A 25,359-nucleotide genomic window follows, 5' to 3' on the forward strand; every position below is an offset into this window, starting at 1 on the left:
GACTGGACTTAACTGTCCAGGGGTCCTTTACCTTTTACATTTTACCTGTTGATGCTGGGCCCTTTCCACACTGGGCCCTTTCAGAGCATGTGCTGTCTTTTGCTTCCTTCTTGGCTGACCCAAGACATTTTGGTCTGAGAGTCAAAGAACAAGATCATGCCCACCCATCCCACATGCAGAACACAGGTCTGAGGGCAACAGGCTTGGTCAGAACCCATCTGGAGTCCTGTGTCCAGTTCTGGGCAACACAGTTTCAGAAGGATCCAGGGTCTGAGAACCGAGCCTTATGGAGGGCAGTTGGGGATGTTGACCCTGGAGGAGACTGGGACCTGCTCCTGTACTCCTAATTTACCAAATGAAGGAGTAGCCAGTTCTCATAGGCCCTATGTGCCAATATTTCAAAGCACTCCACCAGGCCTTAATTGGAAGTGGACATTTGCCAGTTTCTTACTCTTTTCACATCAAGGTTCCCCTTGAGGATAAGATTGATACCATCACACTGGCTGTGGCAAAATTCCTCTCAGAGGTGGTAAAAAATCAGAAATCAGTATGTCCAGGCTAAAGCTCCTCTGTTGGCTGCCAAGGCTGATCTTGCACCTTAATAATTGTTGATACATACTAAGCAATCTTTAGACACTGCATCAGGGAGAAGTACCAGTTGTGGGTCCTGGGGGGGAAGTGCACCAAAGTTTAAGTTAATGGAGACTGGTGCATGATCAGAGACTGTCACAGACCCAATTTCTGCACTCGCCACCTAATGAAGATCACTTTTGGGTATTAATATTGGGTTCATGCATGACAATGATTCATGAGTAAAACATGAGAAAGCCACTTCCGCCATTCGGAGGAGGTGGAGTTACGGGCTTCACAGCCCCACCAAGCATGCGGCGGCTGGAACCCAGCCCCTGCGCGAATGGGGGGGGGGGATTACTGGCTGCGTCACCTCCTGGCCAGCTAATCGGCTGGCTCTGGGGGTGTGGCCTGCCTTATTTAAACCAGGACATGGCTGGGGATCTCCCTCTTTGCTGCCTGCCAGCTGTTCCTGCTTTTCCCGCCCTATAAGGTTATCGTTCCTTGACCGTCCTATGGATCTTGGTTGGTCGCCGTTGAGGGGCCTGGTAAGAATTTTCCCACTTGGCAAATTGGCACCAGCCACTTGGTTTTCGCCTACCTCGTAGCAAATCGTCACAACTTTCTTGGTATTGGTGGTTAGGCAGTGGTATTGTTCTGCAGTTGGAAGAGGGGAGGAAGTGCAATCACCTGCCCCACATATTGAAGGGTAGTCTTATAAAGGATTCTGGGGTGTGTGGCCCTGTCTGAAGCCTATGGAGGTGAGGGCCTAAGTTACGCCCCCAATCTGTGGCCCCGGGGGAGTTCCTAGTTGATGTGCATCAGCAGGGCTCCCCCTCCTGGTGGTTAACCCTTCCCAGACTTCAAGTGGACGGGCTGAAGCCAGATATAGTCAGTTAGGACCAATGTCTAAGCCAATACTGCTCATCACCTGTAACCAATAAAGCTGTGGCTTTATTTAGCCCATTAAAAGGAAGAAGAAGAAGAGTTTGGATTTGATATCCCGCTTTATCACTACCCGAAGGAGTCTCAAAGAGGCTAACATTCTCTTTTCCCTTCCTCCCCCACAACAAACACTCTGTGGGGTGAGTGGGGCTGAGAGACTTCAGAGAAGTGTGACTGGCCCAAGGTCACCCAGCAGCTGCATGTGGAGGAACAGGGAAGCGAACCCGGTTCACCAGATTACGAGTCCACCGCTCTTAACCACTACACCACACCACTACACCACACTAGCATTAACCTTAATAATTGTGTCATGTGTCATTATTTCCATGGGGGGGGGGGGATCTACCACGCAATTCCCTGCCTTCCAGATGCAGTGTCTGCCAGGTATCCAACCAGGTCCCATTCAGTCAACATTTCTGCCAAGCGTGGGTTGGAGAGTTTGTTCACCGATCGGTGCTGCGTCAGTCCTTAGAGTCATCACTGCAGCAATTGAAGTTTCCTCTCTTATTATGGTCCACCCTCTTTTAAAATGGCCTATTTCTGTTAGTGTCTTCTGGATAAAGTCTTGTTGTGCTAAGTTGGGTGCATATAAGCAGGCAGTGGTGACTGGATCAGTGGCGTAGCGTGGGGGGTGCAGGGGGGGCCAGACGCACCGGGCGCAACATTTGGGGGCGGGGCGCTCGCACTCGCAGCTCTATGCCCCTACCTGGCTCACTCACTCTCTCTCACTGCAGTGCTGGCTGTGCGAATCCGATCTGAGCTGCTGGGTCGCCGCCCACTGTGGAGGGGGAGGGTGCCAGGCGTGCGTTGCGTTGCGGAGCAGAGAGAGAGCGAGGGAGGGACTAACTGGGAGAGGGACAGTGCAGCGGCCGCCCAGCGCAGCGCTGAGCGCGGGAGAGAACCACACCCGACCAGCCCAGGCAGCAGCAAGAAGAAGCTGGCAGCGGCGGCAGGTTAGGGATTAGGGGCGCAAATTACTTGCCTTGCCCCGGGTGCTGACAACCCACGCTACGCCGCTGGATTGGATGACTGCCTGTGACGCCACAAACAAAGAGGTATCTGCCTGCCGGCTCTGCCAAATTTTCCTCAACACTCAGAGGGCAGCGCTTGCTTATCAGGACAGGCACAACTCTGGAGTTGCTTGCCTATCCAGCGTCCTTTCGGTAAAGCAGCCCTCTGGTTCCTGCTTTGATGTGTCTCCTGCAGGAGAACAATGTCTAGATGTTCCCTCCACAGGGCTGCCTCTACTCTGACTCAGGTCTGCGTATGCAAATAAGGAATTGAAAGTGACGTTCAGTGATTGGATAGTTACAGAAAGTTGTTACTGTTGCCTTGTAGTTGAGCTCTATATAAGCAGGTTGGCTGAACCCTTCAGTTCAGTTCTGTTCTGGCCTGTGAATAAACAAGAGCTGACTGAAGAATCGCTGTGTTGTCTGATATGTTCTCCCACAACTTAACAGGGCTGCCTCTACTCTGACTCCCCTCTACCGTTGAAGGAGAGAAGCTCTATTGTTTGACTTGGAAGAATCATGGTAATTTTGGTAGAGGTGTGGATAGGAGAGAGTTAATTCCCAGGTAAGCAACTCCTGCTCTATTAAATATGGCATTTTTCAAGAAACTCAATTTTTCTGCTGGGCTTTTAACTTGAAAATCAAGCAACATAAACTCAAACTGGGTAATCTTGGGACGCACACTCTGTCTCAATCTAGCCTACCTCACAGGGTTGGGGAGAGGATAAAATGGCCGATCAGGGTGGGATAGAAATGTGACAAATACATAATGAAGAGAGACTTTTAAAATTCTAGGCACATTTTAATTGGCAATCACTCCAAATGCAGTAGTTTTTTCCCCTCATGCTCCAAGCGTAAGATGAAAAGGAAATGAAGAAAACCCAGGGTGAGAAGCTGTTTCTTTCATCAATGGACAAACACTGCGGTGGGGAAAAGTTGGAGGTTTATTAAGACATCCTTTCTCCCCCACAAAGGCTGATGTGCAAGAGGCAGAGGATGTTGGCTTGGAAGCAGGCTCCTGAACTTTCTCCTGGGAAGAAGAGAAAAAAAATGGAACAGAGAGCATCAGGCAAGGTATTGGGATGGAATTAAATCATTTGATTTATTAATTTATTTTAAAATGTGTTTGTTTTTAAACAAATACAGTGGTACCTCGGGTTAAGTACTTAATTCATTCCGGAGGTCCGTTCTTAACCTGAAACTGTTCTTAACCTGAAGCACCACTTTAGCTAATGGGGCCTCCCGCTGCCGCCGCGCCGCTGGAGCACGATTTCTGTTCTCATCCTGAAACAAAGTTCTTAATTCGAGGTAATATTTCTGGGTTAGCGGAGTCTGTAACCTGAAGCATATGTAACCCGAGGTACCACTGTACATTAACCATTGAACACTTATTCAGCAGTACAGTTAATGGTGTTTGTTTTTCTGTTGTCTCTAGACATACACTAATACGTTCAACAGTCAAACATAAACCTCTCCACTGAGAATATTGAGCGGTTGGTATACAAGGTCTTGGTTGGTATACAAGGTTGGTATACAAGGTCTTGTTTTTGGTCATTAACATTCTTAATGAAAGGGGTCAATGTTTCTTGAAGGTGAGACCCTCAGACATTGCTGCATCCCAGATATTATTTTCCCATATGTTCCGTGGTATTTGGAACATCGGAAGAGATAGCATCAGACAAGGCATTTGGATGGAGTGAAATCATTTATTTAATGCATTTCATAGAATCATAGAATCATAGAGTTGGAAGAGACCACAAGGGCCATCGAGTCCAACCCCCTGCCAAGCAGGAAACACCGTCAGAGCACTCCTGACATATGGTTGTCAAGCCTCTGCTTCAAGACCTCCAAAGAAGGAGACTCCACCACACTCCTTGGCAGCAAATTCCACTGTCGAACAGCTCTTACTGTCAGGAAGTTCTTCCTAATGTTTAGGTGGAATCTTTTTTCTTGTAGTTTGGAGCCATTGCTCCGTGTCCGCTTCTCTGGAGCAGCAGAAAACAACCTTTCTCCCTCCTCTATGTGACATCCTTTTATATATTTGAACATGGCTATCATATCACCCCTTAACCTCCTCTTCTCCAGGCTAAACATGGCCAGCTCCCTTAGCCGTTCCTCATAAGGCATCGTTTCCAGGCCTTTGACCATTTTGGTTGCCCTCCTTTGGACACGTTCCATTTATTTCCCACCCTTTTCTCCAAGGGGCTCCAGGTGCCATTCCTGATTCTCCTCCCCCATTTAATCACCACAACCACCCTATGAGGTAGGCCAGGCTGAGAATGACCAGCTCAGGGTCACCCAATGAGCTCTGTGGCTGACGATTTGAACCCTGATTTCCCAGGTCCAAGCCTGACACTCTCACCACTTTGCCACACCAGCTCTCACACACTTTATAGAACCCTGCAGCTCATGTTACATCAACAACAGAGACAACTGACACTGTTTTTATACCAGTTCAACCACTGTGCCCCTTCAGTGGGGCTGCAATGATCAGCCAGGGCCAACAATAGAAGTGGGGGAAGGCTATAAGATATATTTCATGTTCAATGCACAACCAATTCTGAGTAGCACTTTGCAGAAATGCGCCGTGAACCGAGTATTTCTACGGACATTCACTTCTGCCCTTTGACATTATGAAGGGGCAGCTTCACCCAATTATATGCAATCACATTTGAAGGTTTCCATAAGTGAACCCCATGCGAATGCAAAAAAGTTGTTGTGTGATACTCATTCTGTTGTGCTACCTCCTGCCAACCTAGCAGTTCAAAAGCATGTCAAAGTGCAAGTAGATAAATAGGTACCGCTCCGGCGGGAAGGTAAGCAGCGTTTCCGTGCGCTGCTCTAGGTCACCAGAAGCGGCTTAGTCATGCTGGCCACATGCTGGCTGGAAGCTGTACGCCGGCTCCCTCGGCCAATAAAGTGAGATGAGCTCCGAAATCCCAGAGTTGGCCACAACTGGACCTATTGGTCAGAGGTCTCTTTACCTTTATGTTGTGCTACAGATCCAAGTTTAATGTTCCAAATGTACAATTCATTCAGTTCATGGGTGTGCTTGCATTATTAATATGTCATTAGGATCTCAATATTTTCATCAGGTCTGCATATTATCATATTTATTATTAACCTAAAACCGAGGCTGCACGTTTATTTTATATCCAGTCTGAAGATTTTTAGCCAGCTGCCCAATCAGTTTATCACTAGGGTCAAAGCTGTGCTCCGTGGCCCTGGGGAGGACGCAGTGGGGAAGACGACCCCAAAAGGGGTTCCTTTGTGATTCTCTAGTTCCATGTATAGTTGTGTGGAAGGGGAAACAAACACAACTTGTCCCTGAGGCTGGAATACACTTTTTTCACTCTGCAAACCCCTTTCAGTTGAGGACTCACCTGCGAATTCATAAGCAGCATAGGTAGGGATCCCTCTGCACAAGGCTTCAATGTTTTTCCCATATGGGGCCAGGTTAGTGATCTTCTTGGGAGTAACCATGTAAGTGAGTTTCTTGGGTGCCGGCCCTTTGGTACGATCCTTCTAAACAGGGGGGGAGCAACGACACAGAATTGAAAGACGGGACTGAGTGGGTCATATGTATTTTTGTGACCATTGGTTGGAGAATTCAATCACCAAATTCAAATAAGCAGAAATCTTGAAGGACAAGTTTGGATGTACTCATATTATTTCAGGAAATGCAAATTTAGCAGCTTATCCTCCAAGAACTTGTCTAATCCTCTTTGAAATCCACCCAACAAGGCTCCTCTTGTCTTTACCTGTTTTTCCTTGATGGCTTCTGGAAGAGTGGTCACATCTGGCATGACATTTCGATTCATTTTGGTAAGAATGCAAGATTTCTTGGAGAGGATCCGGGTTGCCATGTAGCCCTGTCCAAGCAAAACAGGAACAGTCAGAGGAGCATTACGCAGGAAGGGACAATTCTGTCAATTTTACTTTCTTTCAGTTTTCCAGTCTTAAACTCGGCTCACCCCATTACCACCTCAAACTCACAACCTTTAAAGAAATAAAAAGTATTGCATACAATATTCCCTAATATAGTGCAATTTTATATATTCTGTTCACTAATATACAAATTTACAAATTATATTCCCTCAATTTATTTTTGCAAACTACTTTCAGTGGGGTCTTTCTCTGCAATTGACCACTATATAAATTTTATGAAATAAATGCAGGCATTTTGTGCAGTTTTTGGATGGAGAACTGCATTATGAAATCTGCAGAGCTTCATAAATCTCTGGCTTCTTTTCCCTTCCCACTCTTTCTCTTTCCTCTTATGTTCCCCTTATGCTATTCATGACATTTATGATATTTACATGCCGTTGTAAATTAGAGATTTATCTGGTTATTTTGCCCCTCTCTTTTCTCTTTTCTTATCTCCATTTATTTGTTTCCTCTCTCTGCTTTATATTCTCCTTTCTCCTTCGCTTTTCATTATAATTAATCATAACTAACAACCTATTTTCTCTACCCTCAACTCGGAGGAAAATTTAATCTGACTCCACCAACCTGAGCAGGACCAGCATTTAAACCAAGACGTTTAGTCATATCCTGAGATGAATAAACAACTAAACTTAAATAATTGAGAGAAGTAAATGACATGTTGAATAACTTCAGACTCTGAAAAGCTGGATACTATTTGACGTAACCATCGAGAAGTCCCTGATTTTTTGTGAAGCGGATTAGGCCGACAAGTGGCTGAAGAGCACAGAGACTGAACAATTCTTTCTGAATTACAAAAAGAGATCACTATTTTTGATTCTTGTCTTTTGTTCTGTTCTTTTCTCCCTATGTTGTAGAAACATCTATACTAACATATTAACATTACTTAAATATATGATAACATATTGCCTTGGGAAGTACTGATGAGGCAGGTCTGCATGAAATGTGGAACTGAGCTTCATTTCACCCCCTCCCCAATACTGCATACTCTATTGTTCTCATACCATTTTGGAAATCACAAATTCGGTCAATTCATATATATATATATTTTTTTTATGTGAACTAAACTGAATTCCTTCCTTATCCCAAGTAAAAAAAAACAAAGGCATTTGAATGTGTGGGTGCTCCTTACAGTGCCGTAATCCCAGATGTTGTTCCAGGAGTGCCAGCCATTGTTGTTGTCCACGTTGACCACCTGCTTTTGGTTGTCAATGCTCACAGACTGATGGGAATGGCCCCCCACATTTCCCTGGTTCTTTTCGCTGATATTCTTGAGTGGGGAAAATGAAGAACAGCAAGACAGTCAGATTTTCAGTGTTCCAGATTTGGCAATAAACATTTCCTTGTAAATGCAGAATAGAACAAAAAGTGGACATCCACCTCAGTAAGCATGACTGAAGCCAGCTCTCAAGCACAGTTCAGTCTGAAGCATTGTTTTTTTCCAAGCTGCGTTTGGAGATGATAGAATTCTAGAATTGTAGAGTTGGAAAGGACCAAGGGGTCATCTAGTCCAACCCTTTGCGATGCAGGAATCTTTGGAAGAGCACCCGCTCCTATCCCTCAAAATCTGGCAAATTGGCCAGCCTACGCAAGGCTCAAGAATGTCCCCATAGCTGCGGTGCCCACATTCACAATGCAAGAGGGTCTCATCATGCAGAATTCTACACCAAGATATAAAGGCAGCCTCAGAGCACATCCAATTTCAAGCTTCTAAGAGCAGCAACAAGACAGAAACTGAAAGAATGTAATGAGAGCAACGTGTTTAATCTGTCTTAGTACTTACATTATCGGCTAAGGTGGGGGCTAGGAGAACGCCCAGGAGCGCAACACTCAGAGCCTGGAACCAATTTCAGAAGAAGAGTAGCGTTACATGACAGTCACCTTCTATTTATAATCAACTTGGGTTTTTTAAAAAACTGAAACATAATCTCAGTACAGTATTTAGAATACTATAAACTAATCTACAAAAAACAACAACTCAGGCTGTGAATCCAGCCGTTTCTCGCTCATTCCTTTGCTGCATAAAGTGCCTTTACTCTTTGTCTCCTATTTTGGACTTCCGGCAACTAGAGATGGATTCAAGCATGCATTGGCTATCAAATTATTCTGAATGGGGGCAGAGAAATTTCCCAAGTGCCTTGCTTTCCAATGTCCAACTTTGACATTAGGATTCCGGCTGCAGCATCCTATGTACGTTCAATTTTCCAGTAGCTAAAAGGACAGTTGTGTTTGTTAGTGCAGGGGTGTTACTTCACGTTATAAGATTAGGACCGCAATCCATCACAGAGTTAAGAGCTCTTATGCACAGTGCCTCAAGAGCATTCATGGGCAGGGGGGCTGTTTCACCATGAGTGTGTTTCTTGCATATTCCTCAAGGAGCTGAAGCCCACCAGGTCTACATATGATGTAGCAGATTTATTTTATGTTAGTTGTTGCATTGCTTTTCCTCCAAGGAGGGTAAGGTTCTCCCCATATCTTTTAATCCCCAAAACAGCCCTGTGAGGTACGTAGTTCACTGGGTGACCCTGGCCTAACCTACCTCACAGGGTTCTTGTGAGGATGAAATGGGGGGTGGAGAATCATTTAGACCACCTCAAACTCCTTTGGAGAAAAGGCAGTCTATAAATGTCATGAAATAAATACATACATAAACGAAATCTAGAAATTGCTTCCCACAAAAATAAGAGGTTTTAGGGATAAATTGGGTTTTCCGTCGCATGGGCTTTCAGTAGAAAATGAAAAGTTGTGTATACTCACAATCAGCTTCATTTTGTCGCTGGAAGTGGTGCGGGATCAGCTAAAGGGGAACCCTTCCACTTTATATACTCTGGTTTTCAAATATTAGGTGTGGAGAGTCCGGAGGGGTAGGGCCCCCTTATCACAATGGGGCTGGTCCTCCTCGGACCTGGGGCATGTATGCGAAGGACAAGGAAACTGGGTGACGCCTTACAGATAAGCCACATGAGGCCGATAAAAGATATAATCAATACACTTTTTGATAACATTTGATTGCACAGAAGGAATGGGTGGGAGGCGTCATTTTAAAACTGCTGAATTAAGACCGAGTTTAATCCCACAAAACAAACAAGGCTCGCCTAGTAAGCCTGTTGTGTGAAATGTCAAGTAACATTCCAACATCTGCATTGATCAGGATGGGCAGAAATCTGGATTTTTTACATTAAGTTCCATTCTTGTGACTTTTGCTTTTAGGGTGGCATTCAGCTATGTTTTACTCAACGGAAATTTGTGAGCATGACTAAATTAGGACTGTTAATTTCAGCAGGTCTACTCTGAGTAAACCTAGTTGGCTGCCACCCCTAGAGTCGATCTAATTTTCAAGGAAACGTGAATTTAACAAGAGAAAACATTCTGAGATCTGTTGCTCTGATGGTGAAAGTTCTTTGTCTTCCCTGCTCACATCTTTAAATTGATATAATTAACTGATCCATGCATACACAAAAACTGTTTGCAAAGGCCAACAGCCTCTTCTGTTAACACCTGTAAGCAGGTATTAAAGGTAAGGTAAAGGGAGCCCTGACCGTTAGGTCCAGTCTCAGACGACTCTGGGGTTGTGGCGCTCATCTCGCTTTACTGGCCGAGGGAGCCAGCGTACAGCTTCCGGGTCATGTGGCCAGCATGACTAAGCCGCTTCTGGCAAACCAGAGCAGCGCACGGAAATGCCGTTTACCTTCCCGCCAGAGCGGTACCTACTTGCACTTTGACATGCTTTCAAACTGCTAGGTTGGCAGGAGCAGGGACCGAGCAATGGGAACTCACCCCGTCGCGGGGATTCGAACTGCCGACCTTCTGATCGGCAAGCCCTAGGCTCAGTGGTTTAGACCACAGCGCCACCAGCGTCTCTTTTAAGGAAAATATGGCCCCTTTCAAAAGAACATGCTGATAGCGGTATGGAATCGCTGAAAGAATAAATTTGGTGGAGCGCTTGCCACTTTCTGTAAAATAAAGATACAGACCATCTTTCCATGGATATAAAGTTAAGTTCTTACACTGCGGATCTTTGCTTAAAACCTGCACAGTTCTTCACATCTGGCACGAATGTTTGCAAAAGTGACATTTATTCATCCCAACTCTCCCTAAACTTGGTACCTTCCAAATGTCTTGGATTGCAAATCCTATCATCAGTTCCCAACCATCAGAGCTGGGCTCCCACCAGCCTGAGCAGCATAGCACCAAACTGGGAGCAGGCGTGCTGAAGGGAGGTTGTGAGGGCTACCTGGCTGCGGAAGAAAAAAACCAACAAGGGACAGAGCTGGCAGAGCCATTAGGCAAAGTCCACTACCTCTGGCCCCAGGAGGTGCACCCATGGGTGCCCCACCTGACTAGCTGCCTCTGACAGTGCTGGAGAAGAATCACCACCATTGGTACCAATTTTGGGCAAGATCACAACCATTTGGGGCATGACCTTGCTTGAAATTGAATGAGATCTTCCTTTATGCTCTCAAGATTACATGCCTTTCCTTCTGCAGTGACCAAAGGCAGTGGTACCTCGGGTTAAGTACTTAATTCGTTCTGGAGGTCCATTCTTAACCTGAAACTGTTCTTAACCTGAAGCACCACTTTAGCTAATGGGGCCTCTTGCTGCCGCCGTGCGACCCGAGCACAATTTCTGTTCTCATCCTGAAGCAAAGTTCTTAACCTGAAGCACTATTTCGGGGTTAGCAGAGTCTGTAACCTGAAGCGGATGTAACCTGAAGCGGATGTAACCTGAGGTGCCACTAGTACCTGATTCAATGGACCACATTCTCAAGGATTGCCCTTTACACAGCATACCTCGCCAACTGATGCTGAGCAAAATGTTTGTGCTGGGCCCAGGGGTTAACCTGAGCAACGCGGTCCAGGTCCAGTCCCAGTCCCGAATCCAAGGGTTCCATGAGGAGTCAGCCCAACAGGGCCAAGGCAGGACAGAAGGCAGGAAACCAGGCAAGGTCAGGCACAAGATCTTGGACAGGTTCTAGCAAACAGCAATGTTGCTCCCGCAACCTGGGGCGGGGTCCGACAGCCTTTTATCTTTGTCGGGGTAACGGCCGGTCCTGATCCCCCAGTGACTCACCTCCCTGTGTCACCCGAAGGCAAGCACTCCTCCTGCGAGTACTCGGGTCTCTCCTTCTCTCCGACCTCAGTCTCTGCAGCTCGGGAGACGTCAGTGGGTTACTAGACCCAGGGGCTGCCTCAGCATCCCCTGACCAAACCGGTAGTGGAGCAGCTGTAAGTGATTGCCCAGCTGAAGGCAACGAGGTCATCCCCGCATCTGGAGCCAGGGCAGGCTCAGGCCCCTGACTCGGCCCAACTGGTGCTTGTTGCAGGGGAACCTGTGCAGACTGGGGCTCTTCAGGATCAGGCCCCAGACTCGGTTCAGATGCCACCTGAGGCAAAGGATCCAGTGTGGACTGAGTCTCCTCTGGTTCTGAGTCCGAGCCCCAGGCCATCACAATGTTGGACCTCTGACCTACAAATCCGAGAAGAAATCAAATGAGGTTTCTCCCAGCAGATATCATAGCCTTAGTAGCTTCCTTTTTAGCCACAATTTTACCCGAAAGGGTTCCCAACAAACCATCCTTTTGGGGTATAGACAGGGCGAAGCAGAATACCTAAGTGCACACGATCACAGCGTGACCTTACTACCCTCGACAGCTTCACCCTTGCCCTTTTAAATTATCCCAGTAACTTGAAATGTTTAATACTGTGATGCCAATATGGCAAGAGTATTGATAGCACAAGAATGGAAGAATGAGGAAATCCCAACAAAAGAACAGTGGCATGAAAAATGTATGAGCTATGCAGAACTGGCTAAATTGACATACAAACTTAGGGACAAGGACAACTGTGAGTTTAAGGAAGAATGGGAACTTTTTACAAATTATCTAAAAACACAACAAAATGAACTAGACTCCTTGGCAGGTTTTGAATAAACATACACAAATTGATCGTGAAGCTGATCGTGAAGCTGAGGCTCCAAGACTTTGGCCACCTCATGAGAAGAGAAGACTCCCTGGAAAAGACCCTGATGTTGGGAAAGATGGAGGGCACAAGGAGAAGGGGACGACAGAGGACGAGATGGTGGGACAGTGTTCTCGAAGCTACCAGCATGAGTTTGACCAAACTGCAGGAGGCAGTGGAAGACAGGAGGGCCTGGCGTGCTCTGGTCCAGGGGGTCACAAAGAGTTGGACAACGACTAAACGACTAATTTTTCTTCATAAAACTCCAAGAAATGTTATCGAAGGCTTTCTCCACGTCCACAAATATCAGAACTGCTTTAGTATTAATATTCATTTGTAGTTTTTCTAAGATATTAATTATGTTCCTCGTATTGTCAGACAAGTGTCTGCCTGGGAGAAAGCCCGCTTGATCTTTATCTGAGGCTCCAAGACTTTGGCCACCTCATGAGAAGAGAAGACTCCCTGGAAAAGACCCTGATGTTGGGAAAGATGGAGGGCACAAGGAGAAGGGGACGACAGAGGACGAGATGGTTGGATAGTGTTCTCGAAGCTACCAGCACGAGTTTGACCAAACTGCAGGAGGCAGTGGAAGACAGGAGGGCCTGGCGTGCTCTGGTCCAGGGGGTCACGAAGAGTCGGACATGACTAAACAACAACACCACACAAATTCATAACAAGGTAGATAGATAACATAAGGATATGTATAATTTTATAACATGCAGAGAATAATACGTGCAGAGAAATCAGAGAAAGTAGCTGAGGGAAGTCCCTGGTGGGGGGGGGATGGAAGAGGGGAGGGGGGAATAATGTATGGGATTACAGTCATACCTCATGTTACATGTGCTTCATGATACGTTTTTTCAGGTTGCATCCCATGGCGACCCGGAAGTACTGAAAAGGGTTACTTCTGGTTTCTCTGCTCGTGCATGCGCAGACGCGCAAAAGGATGTCACGCGCATGTGCAGAAGCGGTGAATCGTAACCTGCACGTGCACAGACGCGCCACTGCGGGTTGCGTTCTGTTCATGTTGCAAACGGACCTCCGGAACGGATCCCATTCGTAACCAGAGGGACCACTGTATATGGTTTGATAATTTGTTATGTTGAAATTGTTTAATAAAAATATTTTTAAAAAATAATATCGTGATGCTGAAAAAGGTACTTGATTCGATTTGAATGAGATCTTGCAGAGCGAGCAAGATCTTGTGCGATTTTGGGCAAAACCTCACCCAAAATTGGTATGATCTTGCCTGAAATTGGTGCCAATGGCAGCACTGCTTCTCTGCCAATGGTGCAGGGCATGCAGTGGTGGCAGGAGCAGGTAGGTGGCGGCAGCAGTGGCAGCAATGGCGGCAGTGGTCCAGCAAGGCAGCGCTTCCTGTTTCATCTGAAGCAGCGAAAAAGGACACACCGCCCCTGCGAGGAAATCTCAACATGTGTAAAGTTTAGAAGACGAAAAAGGCAAGCAAGAGGAGGAAGTGGGTAGAGAAATTTTTTTCTCCCTTTCTCTTGACGCTAGAACCCATCATATCAACCTCCAACGAAGCTGGATATTGGAAGATACAGGACAGATTAAAGGACGTCCTAGATTTCCCCAGTGAAATCTCCAGGTAATAATAATAATAATAATAATAATAATAATAATAATAATAATTTTTATTTATACTCCGCCCTCCCCAGCCAACGCCAGGCTCAGGGCGGCTAACAAGCAATAATAAAAACAAGTTGAATGATTACAACTTAAAAACAAAATTAAAATACAACATTAAAATATTAAAATGTAGCCTCATTGCAGGAGGAGAAGGAAAAGAAAAAAGAAAAAGGGGGAGGGAATCAAACTGATTCTAAGCCAAAGGCCAGGCAGAACAACCCTGTCTTACAGGCCCTGCGGAAAGAAATCAGATCCTGCAGGGCCCTGGTCTCATGAGGCAGAGCGTTCCACCAGACCGGAGCCAGTGTTGAGAAGGCCCTGGCTCTGGTTGAGGCTAATCTAACTTCCTTAGGGCCCGGGACCTCTAGGGTGTTGCTATATATGGACCTTAAGGTCCTCTGTGGGGCATACCAGAAGAGACGGTCCCGCAGGTACGAGGGTCGTAGGCCATGAAGGGCTTTATAGGTCAAAAGCAGCACCTGAGATCTGACCCTGTACTCCACCGGGAGCCAGTGCAGCTGGAAAAGCACTGGGTGAATATGCTCCCATGGCAGAGACCCCGTGAGGAGCCTCGCTGCAGCATTCTGCACCCGCTGGAGTTTCTGGGACAGCTTCAAGGGCAGCCCCACGTAGAGCGAATTACAGTAGTCAAGCCTGGAGGTGACCATCGCATGGATCACTGTGGCCAGGTAGGGGTGGGAAAGGTAAGGGACCTGAGAGAGAAGGCTGTCTGAAATCCTGGAGAGCTGCTGCTGGCCAGTGTAGACAATTCAAAGCTAGACCCAATAGTCTGACTCTCTTCCTATGTAATGCACTCTAGAGGTGCAGGGATAAGCACTAATTAAAACATAAAAGATCCATCCTGGATCAGGCCAATGGCTATTAGGTCCAACATCCTGTTCTCACAGTGGCCACTCTGAAGTTCCAATGGGAAACCAGCAAGCAAGTTATGGAGTCCGTGACAAACTAGTTGGTCTGAGCAAAATTCAGAACAGAGGGCTTCCCATGCATATTGGGTTCTGCTGCGGAAACAAAGCTCAGTAATGTGGAACTCCAAAATCCTGGTAAAATTTAGGTGAGGGGAATTTCAGAAGCATCCCCTCCCTCACAGAACCTCAGACACCCCCCCCCCCTCTATTTAAGAACCTGATATCGTATAGCAGATGGGCAGACTAGAGGCAGGCAGGTGCAGACATTCTGGAAAGGGTTAACTGATATTTGCAAAATGACCAAATTGGAATTTTTTCGCAGCTGACTAATGTACTCTGGGCTATCGGGCGTGGTTATCGGCTCAGCCCAAAATGCAGATAAAGCCGTTTACCATGGCGGGTCCGATAGATATGGAGTCCCAAAGTGTACGGGGCCTATTTCTGTGTAATGCTCCCCACACCTACAGGCAAGATATAAAAGTTCGAAGTCTCGGGAATCTTATTCCATTTGCTTCTCAGCTTCTTCCCCTTATCTGAGAGAAAAATGAGCGGACTCGTGAGTATAGCTGGCAGAATCCTTTTAGCAAAAATTAATATATTTAGGGGAGGTTGTGAATTGTCTTTGTAAGGGTGGTAATTCATAGCAGGTGGGGATTCACCGCAAGCTAGCATCTCTTGGAAGGAGACAGGGACCTTTATCTCACCCAAAACTTTACATTTTGTGAATTTTGAATGAACTTGCTTTGGTTTTGAATGAACTCATTTCTGTAACTGCAGAACGATTTTCTGACAGCAGAGTAGGATTATATTGTTACACACCACACCAGGGTTCGGATTCCTTGGAATGAAGGTCAGCAGAGACTGTGATGTCTTTAGCATATTTGGTTTTATTTACACATCTATATACCGTATTTTTCGCTCTATAACACGCACCAGACCATAACACGCACGTAGTTTTTAGAGGAGGAAAACAAGAGAAAAAAAATTCTAAACGAAATAGTGGATATATGATTTTTGTGGTTCATGCTGTGGCCACAGACATGTGATCTGACAGTGAGTTTGGAGTAGCCCAATGCAAAAATCCTGAGGATCCATGTGGATCCATGCTTTGTAACCACGGAGAAGGGAAGGAAGGGGAACCATGGATCCTCTGCTCACGACTGCAGCAGATCCCCCCCCCCCCGCCACCCGCAGGCATTCGCTCCATAACACGCACAGACATTTCCCCTTACTTTCTAGGAGGAAAAAAGTGAGTGTTATGGTGCAAAAAATACGGTAGCTTGAGCATAGGAAGGAGGGACTCACAACATCAGCACTCCAACAGATCTTGCTCCTCCGTGAGTTGGATCCAGCCCAGAACAAGCAGGTCTCTGTTTCTCCATCCTCCAGGCTGCTTCCAGCTCATTTCTCTCACATACTCTCTGGCTACAGTTCTCCTACCTAGCAGCTAGGTGAGCAGGTGAAGGAATCTTCAGCCTAGAGGCCCACCATCACTTGTTGTAGTTCTTGCGACCTGGCTCATTCTTTTGGGATGCTGATGAGGACACTTAAGTGGCCAGCTGAGGTCACGTCTTCCTCAAAAACTTGCCTGTCTAGCTCAATAACAGAATCCCCTATTGGACCCTAACCCTCACTATGTACAGGACCCCATGTCTGGAAGGGACTCGGGGCACTGACCCCCCTCAACCCCACAAAACAATCAAAACTTTGAACGTCATGGATGTTTAAACTGAAAATATGGCATGTCAGGGTACAGGAGATCTGAGCTCCAGAGAAGGATAAAAGAGGATCCCGAGATTGGGGTGGGGGGTGGGGAGCTCTTCCACAGGCAACCTTCAATTTGGTGTGTTATTCCAAGGCCTGTGGAGGTTCATAGTATGGCAAATTGGAGCAGGGCATTCTGCGTGGTGGCCCCCTGACTGGGGAATGGAATTCCACCCACTGAGGGCAACAGCTGCCAATGGCTGTTGAGAACATGGATAATCACTCAGGCTTACTCCAGCCTCTGATGCCAGCTGAATGATTCCTAGCTACTGAAATCATGATGTGTTGCCTTTACTAGACTGCTTTGATTGAATGTTGCATTCCTGTTTTGCGTTGAATTGCTTGATTGTATATTGCCTGGGTATTATTGTAATGAGGGGCGGTTCCCAAATATTTTAAATAAAGAAACCAAGAAGTGAGGTATGTCTTGGGTAGATTCTCTGAAGGTCCTGCAGGAGAGCCAGTGGGGTATAGTGGTTAAGAGCGGTGGACTCGTAATCTGGTGAACCGGGTTCGCGTCTCCGCTCCTCCACATGCAGCTGCTGGGTGACCTTGGGCCAGTCACACTTCTCTGAAGTCTCTCAGCCCCACTCACCTCACAGAGTGTTTGCTGTGGGGGAGGAAGGGAAAGGAGAATGTTAGCCTCTTTGAGACTCCTTCGGGTAGTGATAAAGTGGGATATCAAATCCAAACTCTTCCTCTTCTTCTTCTCTTCATTCAGTGGATTGGTGGGAACAAAATGCAGCCTCTTTGTGGGAGTTGGGAAGAATAGAGCTTCTGGTTCTGCTCTGCATTCCTTGGGGAAGGGAAATCCCATTCCTCTTCTGATACCAGCATGGGGCACTGGTAATATTGCTCTCCCAGGGCATTGACAATCCCTGAAGGCAACAGGGAAGCTGCCCGTGTATGGAATCGCTGTGCATTCACTTGTGGTGCTGGGAGCTTCTAGAAGGTAGCAGAAGGTTCAAAGCTACCCACCCACATTGACTTCACTGCCATTAGCCCCAAATCAAACCAGTGTTTTCCAAAGTGGGTGGTAGTGCCCGGGGGGGGGGTTACCTAGGGGGCTGCAAAGAGGCAAGGGGCTGGCAGAGGAGTCCTGGAGATGTTAGTGACCCTCAGACTTTGAAAAATTGGTTATCACTGGATCTAGTCCATCCATTTTGTTGAATTCACTAAATAATTTTAATTGACTTAATGTGCCATTAATTCTGTCTGTTTTGAATTATATTGTGTTATTATCTTCCTCAGGGTAGGGTAAGGGGCCTTGGGAATGAGGTTATGGGACCAAGGGGGCAGTGACCCCTAAAACTTTGGGAACTACTGCTTTAAATGGAGCCACTTCCAACTGTGAGTTTGCTGTCCTATTTTATCTTGATGGAAAATATCTTCCCCCTCCCACTTTTCTTTCCCCAGGCTGTATTAATCGCTGTTCTGGGAGTCTTCTGGAGCCCAGCTTTTGCCACTTTCCAGGTAAACAGAATCATCTCTTTTTCACCATGGCAACACTTCAAATGACGTAACCATTGTGGTGGTATTTACTATACTGGGGCTGCTGTTTTATTTATCCCACTGCATGTATGCCCTACACAACACCAGCATGCGGAAGTGAGCAGAACTCCTAAAATACTGTGAAAAGTGGGACTGGCAGAAATGAAGCAAAATGTAAACAGATAAGATAGAAGTACTGGTGGATTTGCAGATCTAAGAATTGCACCTTGTTTTGGACAGGGTTGTATCCTGCCCCTCTGAAAACATAGGCTCACAGTTTGGGGGCTTTCAGTTTTTTAGCAGAGAATGGCAGTTAGAACATATTACTCTGGTATTGTTCATTTTGCATTGATGATCTGCTAGCTTCAGAGCCCACTTGAATATGCTGTTTATTTATACCCCTGAACTGGTATAAACTGGACGTTTTGCTGATTGGAGTGACGGCGGTTCCCTGCGACGGGGTGAGCTCCCGTTGCTCGGTCCCTGCTCCTGCCAACCTAGCAGTTCGAAATCACGTCAAAGTGCAAGTAGATAAATAGGTACCGCTTCGGCGGGAAGGTAAATGGTGTTTCCGTGCACTGCTCTGATTTTGCCAGAAGCGGCTTAGTCATGCTGGCCACATGACCCAGAAAACCTGTCTGCAGACAAATACCAGCTCCCTCGACCAGTAAAGTGAGATGAGTGCCGCAACCCCAGAGTCGTTCGTGACTGGACCTAATGGTCAGGGGTCCCTTTACCTTTAAACTGGGAATCAGCTCCCTTGAGGTTCAGCATCAGAGCTCCTGTCACATGGGCAAGTGCCCGCCTGCACAGTAATAGTAGTGCCAACATTGCGGCCATCTGACCCCCAATACTGGGTGCTGTTAAAAGCCAGATTAAAACCTGACTCTTTCAAGGATCTGTTGGTTCCTTCCTGATGCTGCAAAAGAGATCATTGCCCCCCACTTTGCTGATTATTTGTGTTTTTCATTTTTGCTCCAGTTTTTCATGCATTTGATGGGGGTTTTTTTCCTGCTGCTGTGTACTTTGGCATACTACCCAATAATGGGGTTCTTTTAAATGATTATCTCATTAGTCACTTTGATTTTTTAAAAGAAAGTTTAAGTGAATTACACTTTTGAAAATATATATACTTAAAGCACCTTTACTTATGTCATACTTCACAACAAGGAATATGTAAAAAATAATAACAACAACAATTTGGGGGGCTATATTTACTCTCAGGTCTACAGAATCCCAAGCTACAATGGTGATTATGTCCAGCAAACCGTGTCCATAGATAATGAGAATCAAGTGGCCAACATCCACGTCTATGGAGGACTCTGCTCTTCAGATACCATTTTTGACTACAAGCATGTAAGTCTACCTGTTTCTGTCTCACAACAATCTTCTGGGGTCCTCTGCAAAACAGACTCAGGTGACAGAGGGTGGATCTGAAGGCAGGTGGAGCCACCATCTAACTTGTTGCAGCTAAGCAGGTCTGGGACTGGTCAGCGCCTGGTTGGGAGACTGCCTTGGAAGCACAGGAATTCTGCCTTGGGTTCATTTATGGAAGAAAGGTGGGCTTAACAACACAGGAAAGAAAGAAATCACACCAGGAATAACCAACATTTTAGGCAGAAACTTTTTTTATTCAGCTGCATTCCATCGATCCATCCACCCAGTATCATCTATTTAAAATAAACTTATTTTGGGGTGATCACAGACATTGTAAAGGGTGATGGCAATGCCGAGCACCCGTCAGTCACATTCTGAGGAATTTGTTTCCAGAACAGTCAAATTCATCCGTGCTTTTGAATGAATGGCTTTCTTCACTCCGTAAAATAAGTCAGCTTGACATTCAACATACAGATTGGTTTTCTGGCAAGAATGAAGAACTCGTTGAGTCTATCCAATTTTGACACAATAGGAGGAGTTAGGTTAGTGACTCAAAATCAACTTTTACAAGTGACAGAGTTAGACCCCTTTGCTCACCAATCCAGGCATTTTTCTGAATTTGTTCACACACAGTTTGTAACGGAGAAGATGGTCATTTATTTTCTTTTTTAAAAATTGTGTTCATACAAAATGTGGCTTCAGACAAATGTGTCAATAGTCACCTGTCATTACCTCTGAAATTATTAATGCATTTTGGCAAGTCTTTCTTGCCACTAAAAGTAAAAATGCTACAAAATGAGGTTGAATCATCAGTTGCAGGACATCCAAATGTATTCGGACACCTTTAATAACATTGGCCAGTGGCCTCAGAAAGAGTCTTTCTTCTTTACCGTGGGCCTCTAGTTCAGACTGAAAGCCAATGTCGATTCCTACCTTGGGGGGGGGGGAGCGAAAAGGAGCCCGGAAGGCCCAGTACATTAATCTCAACTATTATTCTCCTTTTGTGAATGACAGGGATACATCGCCACTCGGCTCTTTTCTCGACGGGCCTGCTTTGTCATGAAGATGGAAAAAGGCTACATTCCAGAGCTGGAAGAAGTTGGGCGGCTGGCTTATGAGAAGCAGGTAACTGCAGAGTTCATTACAGACATCTCAGTGTATACCGTATTTTTCGCCCCATAGGACGCACTTTTTCCCTTCCAAAAATGAAGAGGAAATGCGTGTGCGTCCTATGGGGCGAATGCAGGCTTTCGCTGAAGCCTGGAGAGCGAGAGGCATCGGTGCGCACCGACCCCTTTCGCTCTCCAGGCTTCAGGAAGCTATCCGCAAGCCTTGCAAGCCCGGCGGGAGTTCCCGCGGGCTCACAAGGCTTGCGGGCAGCAGCCTGTAGCCCCAGCGAGTGTCCGCAAGCCTTGCGCGCCCGGCGGGAGGTCCCGTCGAGCACGTGAGGCTTTGGGCAGCAGCCTGTCGCCTGAAGCACGAGGAGCCCTCCGGAGGGTGCCCCGTGCTTCGGGCAGGTGTGCGCAAGGCTTGGGGCGGCAGCCGCGGCTGGGGGCGGAAATAATTTTTTTTTATTCATTCCCCCCCCAAAAAATGAGGTGTGTCCTATGGGCCGGTGCGCCCTATAGGACAAAAAATACGGTATATCATACATTGTACATGCCTATTCAGTTTATGCACTTTGGTTTTTTAAAAATATGTTATATTGTTCTTTTCCATGTATACATCCTCTAACAATATTTCTCTAACAATTTTCCATATTTCCCCCCCTCCTACCCTGGACTTCCCTCATACTCCCATTTTGTTTTATTTCCATATTACTGTGTGTTACTTCCCAAAATTTTCCCAATACATATAGTCTTACTTTTTTATATATACAACTGTGTTTGTTTATTCAAATCCTGCCAGTGAGTCCAATTCTTTATGTTGCCTCTTCATATATGTTGTAAATGGTTCCCATTCTCTTTTAAAGTCTTAGTTATCCTTTTCATGTAATTTATCTGTTAATTTTGCCAATTCTGTATATTCCATAAGTTTCCCTTGCCATTGTTGTTTTGTTGGTATTTCTTCTGTCTTCCATGCTTCCATGCTTGTGCTAATATAATTCTTGCCGCTGTTGTTGCATACATAAATAATTTCCAATTTTCTTTTTTTTAAAATCTTGATCTAAAATTCCTAGGAGAAATGCTTCTGGTTTCTTAACAAAAGTCTTTTTAAACTTTTTTTTTTCAATTCATTATATATCATTTCCCAATAATTTCTAACCCTTTTGCATTCCCACCACATATGATAAAATGTACCATCTTTTTCTTTACATTTCCAACAGGTTTTAGATCCCTTTTTATACTTTCTCTGTACTTTTATACTTTCCACTTTCTCTGGCGTAATATACCATCTATACATCATTTTCATATAATTCTCTTTCAATAAAATACAAACTGTAAATTTTAAATTCACCTTCCACATCTTTTCCCAGTCTTCAAGTTGTATATTGTATTCAGTTTATGCACTTTGAATCATAGAATTGTAGAGTTGGAAGGAACTCCCAAATTGAATTCCCTGCAATGCAGGTGTCAGGAACGTGGCCCACCCCCCCAGAGCGCAGCCGAAGAGCCAGCCTCAGAATTGAGCTGAGCGAGCAAGGGACTGACTCTGCAGATTGGAGCTGTCTGAGTTTAGAGAGGACAGACCGGGGCCCCTCCTTCCCAGGGAACAAGCTGTTAGCTCCCAAGGAGAGGAAGAGTTGGAAGTCGGTCAAAGCGTTGCCAGGCAACCAGCAGATAAGCCAGAGTCGGAGGCTGTCTCTTCTGGGGTAGAGATAGGCCTGCCATGCAGTCCCCGGACAAGGAGGTTGGAGAGGCTCAGAGAGTAATGGAAGGGAAGGAGAAGAAAGGCGGGATTTTGGCATCCTTCCTGTTGGGGGAGGGACAATGAGTCAGACTGAGCAACTAAGGTTAATGAGAGCAGGCAGAACACCATGCTCTGGATGTGTTTTTCTTTTAAATAAACTTATATAAAACTGACGGAGAGTCGTTGCTGCTTATCAGGCTGCTTGCTTGCCAGAGATCATTATAGCAGGAATCACAGCTAAAGGATCCCTGACAACCTCTGTTTAAAAATATCCAGTGAAGAATGTCTACCACTTTCTGAGCGAATCCATTCCACTACTGAATAGCTTTTACTATTGGAAAGTTGTTCCTAATATTTAGTCAGAATCACCTTCTTTGTCATTTGAATCCTTTTGCCTGTGGAGGGCATCAGGTTACATAAAGCTGCCTTATGGCACAATAAATGTGGGAGTCTTTAACAATGCTTGGTGCAGCAGCAGGAAATGAACACATCTGTCCTCTAGAAATGAGTTACTTCATAAACACGTTCCCTTTTTAGATGATGAACAAGATGATGTCCCCCAGAAACGTGTGGGTGAAATATGAACCCAGTGACTCTTTCTTTGGAGAAATCAAGGAGTGGCTTCTTTTCGGCAGCTCCATCGAGAAGCTCTGCAAGAACGTGCCCGTTTACAAAGTTGAAAAAGTTGAGAGTGAGTATTCACAGTCCAGCCAAACACCTGCTTCAGTTTGGAAATGGGACTTCCAGAGTCGTTAAATGTTGGAAGTGCAATGGAAATGCAGATCAAACTAGACTAAAAGAGGTCCGCAAACTGGAGTGGCAGGTTTTCTGGATTGGTTACTGAAGAGGTGTGGCAATGTTTGGGGTGGCAGGAGAGGATATATTGTTTATTAATCTCCTTCCTAACTTGCTTTAGGGAAGCGGGTGGCACTGTGGTCTAAACCACAGAGCCTAGGGCTTGCTGATCAGAAGGTTGGCGGTTCGAATCCCCATGACAGAGTGAGCTCCCATTGCTCGGTCCCAGCTCCTGCCAACCTAGCAGTTCGAAAGCACGTCAGAGTGCAAGTAGATAAATAGGTACCGCTCCAGCAGGAAGGTAAACGGCGTTTCTGTGCGCTGCTCTGGTTTTGCCAGAAGCGGCTTAGTCATGCTGTCCACATGACCCAGAAAAACTGTCTGCGAACAAACGTCGGCTATCCTTTGGCCAATAAAGCAAGATGAGCACCGCAACCCCAGAGTCATCCACAACTGGACTTAATGGTCAGGGGTCCCTTTACCTTTAACTTGTGTTAGCAAGTTTCTTTACTTAGCAGAGTTTACATTCCCCTACTCATGCACAGCAGATAGCTGGTTGCAGGCTTGTGTAAGCCTCTAACTCTTATACAATTCAGTCTGTCTCAGATTGAATTGTACGTTCCTGGTAAGTTCACTTGAATCCCTCTTAAAAGAATAAAGAGAATAAAATCTTATTCAAAGTCAATAAAAGAAGTTTACTTACATCAGTTCACAGTTGGATCCCTGAAGGCAGACTTAGTTACAAATATGTACATGTGGATCTACCCCATATGGGGGAATAACCCCAGTGCTTCTGCTAGCTGAGAAGCTGAGCATTCCTAGCTAAAAGCTGGTCCAACGAAGAAGGAAGTGAAAAAGAGAGAGAGTGCTGTGTGACTCGTCCTTTTGTTACCTGGACAGGTAAGGTCACGCCCACCTTCTATCACATGCAAAGGAAGAATGCTCCAGCCAGGAGGAACAGGAAGTTTTGACTGGCTGCACCAAACATGCCCCTGCATGTCTTCTCTAGCATTACAAGGAATGTTGTACTTGACTGCTCTCAGTGGATTATATCCCACAAGAGGACTATCTCACTAACTGCCTAATAGTGCAATCATATCCAAGTCTACGAAGGCCCACTGAGTTCACAGGGACTTGCTCTCCACCCAGTAAGTGGGTATAGGATCGCAGTTTTCAGGTCTCAAATTTATTTTTTATGTTTGTGTGTAATTTGTTTCTCTTGTCTCCTCCCACCTAGGTGGATTCCATGCCGGCGGCTGTGCCAAGGCTGGCATCCTAGGCATTCTGGGCATTTCTATCTGCGGAAACCTCAACCTGTAGACCTCCTGAGCTGTCTCCCAGTATTCCATGCTCTTCCAAGCTTTCTGCCTCCCATTGAATTATCTCACTTCCCCCAGCTTCTTGGGCTTCCTTCTGCTTCCCTTGAAGGCTGGAGCCCAACCCATGACCTGTTAATAAAGAAAAGCAACTTCCCAACCTTCCCCGCTCTTGGCTTCTTATTTTCAAAGTCACTACAGTGGTACCTTGGTTCTCAAACTTAATCCATTCCGGAAGTCCGTTCCTAAACCAAAGCCTTCTCCCCAGCAACTACAAAATAAGGTTCTTTCGCTGTTTAGCTCCTGTGTGGCATATGCAGTGACAAAAGCCATCAACCATCATTTAAGAAAATGCATTTGAGCCCCCTGGATAGAAAACTGGATGTACATTTCCAAAATATAAGATAAAAAAACATATTTTGTTATGTGCAAATGGCTTTAGATGCCTATTAGGTCCATAAATTACCATGTAGCATATATTCAACACAAAAAAAAGTGACAATTTGTTGTTGACAAAGGACAGCTGGATATATAAAGGGCCCCATTACCTTCAGTAGCTTAGGGCCTCATCAAACCTAAATCCGGCCCTGCGGATGTTTCTATGGGGTTAAGGAGGCAGTGGCCCTGAAGCGTTTGGGAACCACTGCCCTAGATAGAACCCATCTTCAGCGTCTGTCTTAGCTAAGAAAGATGTCAATAAATGATAAAGAACTAAGCATGTCTTTGAGCATTTACAGCCAGGGGGTGTGTGTGCCAACA

General features: G+C 45.8%; 2 protein-coding genes across 2 annotated transcripts; one reads left to right on the forward strand and one right to left on the reverse strand.

Annotated features, from left to right (window-relative positions):
* Window positions 1-3,306: 3,306 nt before the first annotated feature.
* LOC309345476 (gastrokine-1-like) lies at window positions 3,307-9,370 on the reverse strand. Its single transcript, XM_081868565.1, has 6 exons — window positions 9,228-9,370; window positions 8,254-8,307; window positions 7,603-7,740; window positions 6,287-6,397; window positions 5,909-6,050; window positions 3,307-3,555 (listed from the first exon to the last, which is right to left on the reverse strand). Exons 1-6 carry the CDS (start codon window positions 9,237-9,239, stop codon window positions 3,473-3,475), a joined length of 540 nt encoding a protein of 179 aa, XP_081724691.1. The 5' UTR covers window positions 9,240-9,370; the 3' UTR covers window positions 3,307-3,472.
* A 6,051-nt stretch (window positions 9,371-15,421) lies between these two features.
* On the forward strand, window positions 15,422-24,760 carry LOC309345475 (gastrokine-2-like). The gene is made up of 6 exons (XM_081868564.1): window positions 15,422-15,563; window positions 18,188-18,244; window positions 19,487-19,618; window positions 20,654-20,764; window positions 23,027-23,180; window positions 24,522-24,760. The coding sequence occupies exons 1-6, from the start codon at window positions 15,552-15,554 to the stop codon at window positions 24,602-24,604; spliced, it is 549 nt and encodes a 182-aa protein (XP_081724690.1). The 5' UTR covers window positions 15,422-15,551; the 3' UTR covers window positions 24,605-24,760.
* Window positions 24,761-25,359: the final 599 nt, after the last annotated feature.

This window comes from Podarcis erhardii (genome assembly GCF_964252035.2).
Source record: "Podarcis erhardii genome assembly, chromosome: 7".
NCBI classification, from domain to species: domain Eukaryota; kingdom Metazoa; phylum Chordata; class Lepidosauria; order Squamata; family Lacertidae; genus Podarcis; species Podarcis erhardii.

What these genes read in the sequence shown, in the direction of transcription:
- LOC309345476 (XM_081868565.1), bottom strand. An exon ending in AAGCCATCAAGGAAAAACAG is followed by an intron (nt 6,051 to 6,286) that starts GTAAAGACAAGA and finishes CCCCCTGTTTAG; the next exon opens with AAGGATCGTACCAAAGGGCC. An exon ending in TGCTGCTTATGAATTCGCAG is followed by an intron (nt 3,556 to 5,908) that starts GTGAGTCCTCAA and finishes TCTTCTTCCCAG; the next exon opens with GAGAAAGTTCAGGAGCCTGC.
- LOC309345475 (XM_081868564.1), top strand. An exon ending in CAGCTTTTGCCACTTTCCAG is followed by an intron (nt 18,245 to 19,486) that starts GTAAACAGAATC and finishes ATTTACTCTCAG; the next exon opens with GTCTACAGAATCCCAAGCTA. An exon ending in CCATTTTTGACTACAAGCAT is followed by an intron (nt 19,619 to 20,653) that starts GTAAGTCTACCT and finishes TGTGAATGACAG; the next exon opens with GGATACATCGCCACTCGGCT.